The sequence below is a fragment of the Tauraco erythrolophus genome, chromosome 7 (assembly GCF_009769465.1).
Source record: "Tauraco erythrolophus isolate bTauEry1 chromosome 7, bTauEry1.pri, whole genome shotgun sequence".
Lineage (NCBI taxonomy): Eukaryota > Metazoa > Chordata > Aves > Musophagiformes > Musophagidae > Tauraco > Tauraco erythrolophus.
This window is the reverse complement of record NC_141471.1, coordinates 10,047,566-10,057,854: the sequence shown is the minus strand read 5'-3', so window position 1 is coordinate 10,057,854 and position 10,289 is coordinate 10,047,566. Positions and strand designations below refer to the sequence as shown.

The window sequence follows — 10,289 nt, the reverse complement described above, 5'->3', positions numbered from 1 at the left end:
AGTTCCATCACCCATGTCTCATAGACCCAATTTCGTAGCCTTGGCTGGTGTGATGTCCTGAAGGGTCCTGTGTGCTTCTTCTTAATGACTGCCAGCAGTAATGGAAATTAAAAGCTTGCCTTGAGAACCCTTTGAATTTTTCTGCTGGTGTCTGGGCATGTGTCACTCTCTGGATTAAATTGAGAAAAAAAAGCCTCTAACCTCTTGACTTTTCACATCATGCCTTCATATTCTCAGTTCTACAGCAGTGACAGGCAATGGCATTATTACCCTCTTCTAGTCAATGCCAGCAGAAAGGAGCCCTAAAATAAAGACTGTCACAAACTTTCCTGTCTGCTGGGAGAGACAGTCTCCTCCTGATGACTGGAGTTTTTGAGCAAGGTTAACCATTGGTAACAAAAGACTGATGACTTTTCTGGGTGGAAAATAGATTCTGAGGCAGCTCATTGTTAGCAACTTGAACAAAACATTGCTAAACCACAGACCTCAACCTATCTGCTAACTAGCCTAGGAAAAATTTAGTAATCTCTGCATGAACCAGCGGTTGTTTCATAATTAGGCTGGTAGAAACACCTATAGCTCTCTAGCTTTCTCAGCTGACACATCACAATAAAACATGATATGAGGTGACTCATTACCATCGTGTTCTATCACATCCCATCTCCTAATGCAACCTGAGACTTGCATTACACGTGAGCTGAATAATATTTTCCTAGGTATTCATGATAGAAAAATCTGTGGTTCCAAGGGAAGTCGTTTCGTTGATTAAAAAAACATCATCACCAAACCTGAATCCCACTGAGAAAGAAGAGCCCATGGGCTCAGGTGCATCCAAAAAAACCCTTCCTGCAAACTGCAGCAGGGCTGTCTGCTGGAGCAGAGGCACAGCAAGCAGAGGTTACCTGTCACTCAAGCCTGGGTCTGCACTCTGGTGGAAAACTCATTGGGCAAAATCATATTTAAAGTGGAGATGGATCTGAACCAGAACTGCAGAGCCAGACACACTCTGAACTTTGACAGATACTGACACAACATTTTTAGGGGTCATATCAATGGGTCAGTTTTGACTTTGCAATTTAAGAATCAGTGTTTGATGTCCTGCACCCTCCCATATCTCTAGATCCTCCCTACCATCTCTGATGTTTCCTCATAACTAACTCCCCAGTCATTTAAGATATCCCAAAATGATGTCAGTGACCCTAAAACTGAGTAAGCGAACACTTGCACACAGCTGTCCCTGCACAAAAGATGCCACAGGGAATAGGGAAGATCACAACTCAGATTGCTACAGATGGGAAGTACCATCTGTGTATTGGACAAGAAGAGGTTGGAAGTAGAAAAGCTGTTGTGCTGCCACGGGCCATGCTGCAGAAATCAGGGACACATGAAGTCATGCTGCCCACATCTCCAGGCGCTGCCTACAGGGATGTGTCACACCAGAAGCAAGGTGTCTTCCCAATGTTACCAGACCCGTCTCTCTGGTTGGCAAGGATCACGCAGCCAACGCCGGTTTTCCTTGAGACTGGGCCAACTGGCATTGGCAACACCGGGCGCTTCTTACAATAAAGCCCTGACTCCACAGTCCGTGTGCTGCCAGCCAAGCAGAGTTACCGACGGTTAACGCTTCCAGTCTGAGGAACGACGAGCAGCAGCAGGAGCTGCACCTGAGTCAGGAGGTGCGCATCCTGTCAGCCGCCAAGGAATGTCCCATGATGTGATTTCAGCTAAGGGGGTGGGAAGGAGGGTGAAGGTGTGTGGGACCATGCTCTGGAGATACCATCACTGCCATGAGCTCATGCGTTCTCATTCCAGAGCCTGTGAGAGCCTTCTGAGACTGAGAGCATCAGAGCCAGGTCTCAAGCATTGGTCTGCTCTTCCTGTGTCCCAGGCTTTGCGTGGCCCTTGTCTCTTCCTGTCAGACTGATAACAGGGTGTTAGCAAGTTGCTAAAATGCTAGCCATGCTCGTGCAAGCAGTCATCACAATTCATGGAGCTGAGCGACAGGCGCTGTTTAAGGAGCTTTCCTAAGGTAACTGAGAGATTGATCAAAGGTAGGAGGAAGAGGCTTTTCTGCAAGGAATGGTTCAATATGCTGCACCTCTTGAGCCATAAGAGTTAACTAAAGGCTGGCATGAGCAAAATGTGTGAAATCATGAGTGGCATGGAAAAGGTAAATGAGGATGTGGTGTTCGGTGTCTTCCAATGTTGGGATGGAGGAGGGGAGGAAACCAAAGAAAGCTGCAGGAGAGAGATTTAAAACACAGGAGATATCTCTTTGCCCAACAGAGACAGGTGAGGAAGCCCTTGCCATAGGACACTGGGTATTGAGCAGTTTTCGAGGTTAAGAGACAATTGAACAAGTCAATGGAAAAAAATACTGGGCAACAGAAAGACTATTTCTGGATCCAGGAGCCTCTGACCCACAGAGCGCGGCAGCTGGGAAAACATTCTGGTGAGGTAAATTATATGCTTAGCCTGTTCCTGTGCTCCCTCCGAGGCCTCCTCCATTAGTCACTGTCAAAGACAGGACAGTGGGGCAGGTAGCTGACAAATCATTTTTATGGGTATAAAGTGTGACTCACACTGGGAAGGCTCTAGTGCTGGTTACCTCCTCGCCTTGAATCCCGAAGCAGTAAAACCCATGTTGTCACAACACTACTGGTATGGCAGGTTGCGACTTGTGTCTGCTGCCAGGATCAAGCTGTGCACCTTTGGTGCGTGTCCCTTCTAGATACTGTGGGAAGTGTCTGCTTAGTGCTGCTTGATGTCTCCTTGAAGCTCCTTCCCTTCCTCAGGTCTGAGCATGCAGTCTACTTAAGGAGCTTCAACCTGTCTCTTGGTCTCACTTAGCAATATGCAACCAGCACTGCTCAGCTTAACACATTAAACCATCCAAAAACGTCACACACTGAGACTCCGAAAATCAGGCAGAAACATATATTTCATAAGTTTTAACCTAGTAGATGTAAGAGGTATATTTGCCTACTGGCTTTGAAGTGATCTACCATTTTGCACTGTTAGCTTTCATCTTAAAAACCTGGAAATAAATTTTGATTTTTCAGTTATTTTCCCAACTGTATTATCTCTCTAAGATTGAGATAATGTAAAAATAGCACCTGTTGTATCATAAGACTTCATTAAATTGCAACCACCGGCAGCCTGATGAACAAGCAAACCACTCTGTGTTGACCAAAGGATGATCACTTCCCAAACAAGGGATGGAAAAAATTATGAGTACTACTTAAGTGGAACAGTGCATGAGCATGCCAATGGAAACAGGCATTGAAGAGATGCAATTAAACTTCCAGTCAGTGCAGTGAGATCCCATTCCCTCCTTGAAGACATCCTAGAAAATCTGCAATCACTTCCAGGCAGACATGGAGGCGTTTTCCTGAAATCAAAGCATTCAGACTCATTAGGAGAGCATGTGTTTTCATCTTCCTCTCGCATTCGCTTCTTGCTTTTTGGGCAGGTTTTGCAGTGACAACATGAAGCCTTCTGGAAGAGGCAGAAGAAAAGCCTGGGATTCTTGACGCTGTAGTTGAAGATGTGCCAAATGACATAAGCAGTCTCCACTTGTGATGAAAGGAGCAAGGTAACCTACCTCACACTTGGTCATCTCAGCTGCTTTGGAAGTGCTTCTCCCGCTGTCAGTAGTTAACAGCCGGTGGCTGAGGGCACCGACAAGGTGCTTAAAAAACCTGACTGTCCTGGTTTTGACTGGAGTAGAGTTAATTTTCTTCTTGGTAGCTAGAATAGGGCTGTGTTTGGATTTAGTATGGGATTTGGTATGAGAAGAATGTTGATAACATACTGATGTTTTTAGATGTTGCTAAGAAATCAAGGACTTTTCAGCTCCCCACATGCTGGGAGGGGGCATGGCCGGAGCAACGGACCCACAAGCCCTGGCTTAGGATTTGAGCTTAGGCCCAAATTGGCCAATGAAATATTCCATATCATGCAGCATCATGCTCAGTATATAGATGAGGCTTGGCCAGGAAGCTCCCTCTCTCTTCCGGGATTGTGGTTTTGGGACTTCTCGGTTTTGGGATCGCTAGCCGGGGATGGGACGGGCATTGGTCAGCGGGTGGTGAGCAATTGCACTGTGCATCACACATTTGTATATTCTATTATTATTTTTACCATTATTCTTGTCATTATTGATTTTAATTTTATTTTATTTCAATTATTAAATTGTTCTTATCTCAACCCATGAGTCTCCTTACCTTTACCCCTCCGATTCTCTTCCTCATGCCATCAAGGGCAGGGGAGGGTGAGCGAGCAGCTGTGAGGTGTTTGGTCTCTGGGCTGGGTTAAAACCATGACACTGACACTTCCCAACACCCCACCTAATCCTTTTTAGCTAGAAAAACTTGTGAAAGTCACAGAGTGCTGACACAGGGCAGCTGAATCGATCAAGTTTCAAATACAAACATTTATTAAAACTGACATCTATATGTGGCTTTAAGTGCCGGAGCGGACAATTGCCTTGCCTTGCTTAGAGTTTTCAGTGCTACAGGTAGCAATGAGCAAAGTTTTGCAAATAGTGATAAAAAGTCTACTAAGACCAGATTCCAACATGCTTATTGGGATGAGGTGAGTTAAATACACCTAATCGTGGGCAATCGTACCATCCTCCCCCTTCAATATGTGAGTTATGGGGGAGTGATGTTCTCCCCAGACAAGCACCATCCTCCCCCGTCAATATGTGAGTTATGGGGGAGTGATGTTCTCCCCAGACAAGGTAACATCAAAGAGCACTAAACTGTGAGCTAAGTCTGGACGTAAAGGAGCAGGACTGCCCATAAAAGAAGATAACTGAGATCTGAAATGGATAAGGACTAACCTGTCCATCCCAGGAATAAACGATCCTGTGCAACTGGCACACAAAATGAAAGGGGAAAAGGGAAGTTAATACATTTCTGTATAGGCAGAATAAAACAGTGAAATTCAATATAGTATCAAGCTAATCCCACCACTTGATAAGGCATCAGTTTGGTGGCACATGTCTAGAAACATTCCTGCAGAACAAGTGGATACGAGTCCCACATTTCAAATGTTCTTAGGAAAACAGGCAGTTTAGTGCTTCCCTAATGATTATCATGCATTTTCTGGGTATGTAGCTCTCTTCTTTTGAAAAGAAGCATCTTTCAGTGTGTTATTTCAACAAATAGATACAAAGTATCATGAGATTGTTCTGAAATTTGGCAAAAAAAGCAAGTCTGTAAAGGCAGCCGAGCTGACAGAAAAACTGAGTTTTGTGTTACCTCTAGAAGTAGGATTTACAGGTCTGAAAGCTGCTCACGGAGGTGGGCAGCAGCAGCACTGAATGGAGACTGGGCAAAAACTTGAAAAAAACATTTTTATCATTTTGACACCTACATTCTCTGAGATCATTTATTTAAGATCAAAGTCTTGCCAAACTGTAGTTCAAAGAGCAGACTGGGCACATCTCTAAAAGGTATGGAAAAACAATTGAATGAAACCATTTTCATAGTGGCAGCTTCCAAGTGAGGAGCAGGAACCATTATATGTTGGTATGTTGTTTGTGATTGTGTCCCCCTATCTTAAGATAAAATTGTTTTGTTTTCAGTGTATCATTTTAATTATGCTGGATATTAAAGGGACTGAGAATACTTCGAGTCTCTGAGCCCAGGTGTCTGCTCTGTAAAAAATTGTTTTGCAATACATTCTCTAAATCACATCAGGTCCGTATTTAAACTATCTCTGTTCCTGTCCTCAGCTCTTCCACAGAAACGTAGGATGGTCGGGAATCTGATTCTAACTTTCACAATACATTTATTCACAGCCACTCTTGGGCCAGCAGCATCTGTTATCAGTTGTGGTATCTCACGCCCACCTGCGTTTTTCCTGCCTCAACACATACTTTAAGAAACCACATCATCATGCAGCCTTCACCTTTGGAGACGGATGCACTGGGGTACAAAGACCTCACATACATGCCTGCTCATACATACGTGGCACCTGCAAGCAGCACAGCCCCATGATCATGGTGCTGCACCCAGGCTGACATCCCTGCTTCATGCTGCTCAGTTAAGCAGTCACCTTTCTGTTAAAATCCGGAAATAATCAGGCTGAAGGAAGGAATTCGGCTCAAGGGCCATGAGCCCACATTTCTTAATTTCTGGGCAAGCTTAGGCAGATTCTAGGTAGTTATAGGAAAGATTATGCCCATGGTTCCCTCCTCTGGAAACTCTGTGTTTTCCAGGAGTTTCTTCCCACGGGAGGCACAGCGTGGAAGGTCCCAGCTGCAAGCTTGCCAGTACTTTTCTGATGGGATAAGGATGCTCTTGGTAAGACAGGCTTCCTAACTAATTTAGAGCCTACCTTCAGGTCTCTTAACTAATTAGTGCTCTATCCTCCTCCTTCAAGCCTAACACAGGGATCAGAGTCAAGAAGATATTTATGTACCAAATCCCAGTCTGCTCTAACTCTTCAAGGCACATTCCTGATCCAGAGCCACTCCATCCTGTGACGTGAGATTGCAGACAGCACAGGGACAGCCTGAGGGAGGCTGGTGTCACCTCTCCCTTCCTCCACCTCTTCTGCTTTTCCAAAGCACTCACCATTTTCCCAACAAATAAGCAGTGCAAATAACTTCAAATTGGCATACGTATGGGGGGGAAGTACTTCTCCCAGAATATGGAAAGTGTACTCAACGGGATGCAATTCAAAGTGTTGTGTATTATACAGGATGACTGTTCCTCGCATGGCTAATGTGTAAGCTCTGTTTCAGGGATACGCTCCTTACAGTGATGTTTCCAGCCAGAACCATCTCTCGTTTTCCAGTATCAGCCATTTGACACAGGGACTGTATCAACTTGCTCATGGATTTAGCAAAAGGAATAACCGGGTATGTTTGTGGGTTTTTTCTGAATGCAGATTCTCTCCCTTGTGCTTACAGCATGAACTTTAATTGAAACTAAACATGGACAACTGATGCCAGCTCTAGTCTACGGTACAGTGCAAGAGGACAAAGTATAAAGGAGAATTTTCTTTATTTTTAAATATTAGTAACACTGCACAAAACAACAACAAAAAAAGTGGTACTTAAGTGACAGAAAACCAGTACTCAGTCTTATTTCATATTAACCATAATTTAAATACCCTAACAGAGTTCATGTATGGTTATATGCTTGCATGGGGTTACACTGGGTAACGTAAGCATTCGAAGCTAAACCATTCAGATACCAAAGACACCAGGATTTGTTATATCAAACCATGCTAGAAGGCAGACTTGATTTTTCTGTTTAGCTTCTTCCTTACACCATTATGTGCATTGCTACATCTTTTAAACATTAGGATGAGTGAGTTTCTCCAGGAGCTGTGGACTTTCAATATTGCCAGGTTTAAGTCTGTTACATCAACAACATATTGGCAAGAGGAAGAACAAAAGAAACAAAACAAAACCATAAGCTGATAACTCCTACCTAGAGGATAAAAAGAAGAGGCAACATACTGACAAGAAACATGCAGGTAAATGCTTAAGGTGACGGAAGGGCTCTGTACAAACTAAAAGGTTAAGAGAAGCAATGTGTCATGCACATGAGACAAGTATGGGAAGCAAGGAAGTAATCTTGCCAGAAAAAAAATGTATTTCTTTTAAATTGAAGACAACTTTTCAAGCTAAAAAATAATTTAGTCCTGCAATAAAATCGATGCAAAATGCTTTCAAACATAAAGGTGTAAGTTCTTTGCAGAAACAACTTGATAAAATCTTATACGGATGCTGAAAAATGTTTGTTATCTAAAAACTACTCAGAGCAGTTTTAAAGTAGCACTTGGATCATTTGTCTCTATGTTCCAAAAATAAACTTTTAAAATAAGGAATGATTTCACTAAATGATTCATCGAGAGTCAACTATGCTTAAGGAAATCAGTAGGAGTGCTTACAGGAGACCATCATCACACTAAGTTTCTTAAAATCAGAAGATATAACTTCATGATATAATTTAAAATGAAGGAACATCTTAATAGCAGGGACAAACCTTTGCTGCCCAGCCTGGGGAAAAAAAAAAAAAAAAAGAAACAACCATAAAAGTCACTGATAAGCTTGCATAAATTACCCTATAAGAGCTCATGTCTCAACCCCATTCTCAATGACATGAGTGAATAGGACTCTGCTTTCAACAGGCCTGATGTTGATGCCAGAGTGACCAAACAAACAGGCATTTGCACAACCCTTTATATCCTACCAGACAAACAAACACCAGACTCGAGTCATTTTAGTCCCAGGGAAGGAAGAGGTAAGAAATTCTGTAACGCTTTCCAATCTTCAAACATAACACGCTTCTAACCAAGATCAGCCTCGTTTGAATTCCCTAACCTGACTGGCAAGAAAGCCACTCCGTGAAACTAAAAGAATAACATAGTGCAATTTTAGTACAGTTTTAAACATGAGTCACTTCCTTGCTAGCAGTGTGAACAATCAAAAGATATACACAGAAGAGGTGTGCTCAAATGTAACATGAAGTTGTCATTATTATAAAGGTATGGGCATAGCAGAGAAGTCCATTTTAGTAACTCCCTTTGGTTGACTTCTTCTTCTTCTGTTCCTCTCTCTGCTTCTGCTTCCTCCTCTTGCTGCCTTCTTTGTGTCCTGAGGAAACACGGCTTGTAAAACACTGTGCATAGCATTCATGGACTTTTCCCTCTAGCAAAAGCACACATTCTCTGAATGGTTTAAGGAATCTTAAAGAAATGCACCAGCTTTCTAATGTGATTTTTTTAATGATCATTTCTACTATACTCCCAGTTCTACTGTCTCTCTTACATAGGATAGAAAGAAAACGCTATCAATCTTTGAAGTTTGAAAAGATCTGGAGAACTTTCAAAAGACTTCAAAGCCATTCAGGAAAAGCTTCAAAATTAGAGCACATGCAAAACCAGAATAATTTTCAAAATGGAAGCAATAAATAAGACTTATACGGCAGGAGCTTTTTAAGTACTGGCATTTCCTGCTCACAGTAGTCAGAGTTACCATCATATTTGCATTTCCATTTTAAGGCTAGGGAATGCCAAGAATCCTGAGTAAATGAGAAGGTGCTCAGTGTTTACCAATACGCATTTTATATGCAGGTCATCAGCCTGCTCATGCTTAAATATGCACCATAGGTTATATTTTACTGCAGCTCCAATAGTGCATGGAATCATTAAGTTCAAGCAACACTTATTTGCTACAGGTTCAGTAGGCACAAGCTTCCAGCCATGTGATCATCATCCCAATGTTTTTCTCCCCCCACAAAAATGTGTGAAAAACAGTTCTTGCCCTGCATCTTGCCCTTTCCTCCAAACTTGCAGTAAAATGCAACTTGATAGCAGACTTGCATGGACCGTGAACTGTGCAGAACCAACACCACATCAACATCGAGTGCACTTCGAAATCTAAAAGCCAGCAAACGTTTCCCTCAGACGATCACTCTGTGATGCTTTGAGATAGCTGGAGGGACCTTTAAGCTCAGCGGTGCTCTGCCACTGGGAATCAGCACAGTCCAGTGAATGGGACCAGCATGGAGCGGAGGAGCCCCTGGGAGCCAGGCGAGAGGCAGGGCTGGGAGTCAGAGGAATGGCCCAGGAAAGGCCCAGCTCTGCCTGTCTGCACATCTCTTTCTTCCCCCTATTCTATCTGCAGGCAGGTAGAGATGACCCTGAGGAAGCCATGTCACCATCGCACCTGGTTCTCCATCAATTTAGCACCAATAGCAAAATTAAGATGGGAAAAGGAAGTGGTGGGAGGTCAGAGGAGCATGAAGCCATGCTGTGGCTGAAGTTTGCTCCTAATGAGAGCTCCTCCCAAGTGCAATTAGGGTTGTGCCTGTGGGAGAACTGCAGTTCTTCAGTTCAAGGCTTGGGGAAAACCAGAAGATAGTCTTTGGGCTAAAATCACTTGAGGCATTATCAAAAGCTTGTGCGTTAAAGGAAATACACTCCCTTGGAGCAAAGGGAAACCGTTCCTAGGTTATCATTCTAGCTCCTACGCTGTATCAACAGCATGACTTCATCTTTTGCAATCATCTGAGTCAAGAAGCAGGATATTTATTTAGAAATTCTGCCATGAGCGATTAGCCTGCATAAAGTTAGAGTGGAAACCAGTTCTATTGTTTAGGGAAGAGAAAAACTGGCAGTGCTTTGCGGAATTGCAGATGACGCTGCGTGTTCCACGCACCCTGCCACCCTCCCGAGCCACAATCCTCTCCCTGGGGACACTGCGTGAACGGCTCCTAAATGAGAACTTCCATCCATGAAGTTTACTTTGATGTCAGCCCCTT

At 43.4% G+C, this 10,289-nt stretch overlaps 1 protein-coding gene across 1 annotated transcript in view; it reads right to left on the bottom strand.

Moving 5' to 3' along the window:
- Positions 1-7,020: 7,020 nt before the first annotated feature.
- Positions 7,021-10,289, bottom strand: part of DNAJB6 (DnaJ heat shock protein family (Hsp40) member B6) — a 67,127-nt gene continuing 63,858 nt past the window's right edge. The window contains exon 10 of the mRNA XM_086614910.1: positions 7,021-8,620. Coding sequence (XP_086471036.1) covers positions 8,538-8,620 — 83 coding nt within the window. The 3' untranslated portion in view covers positions 7,021-8,537. The remainder of the gene's footprint in view (positions 8,621-10,289) is intronic.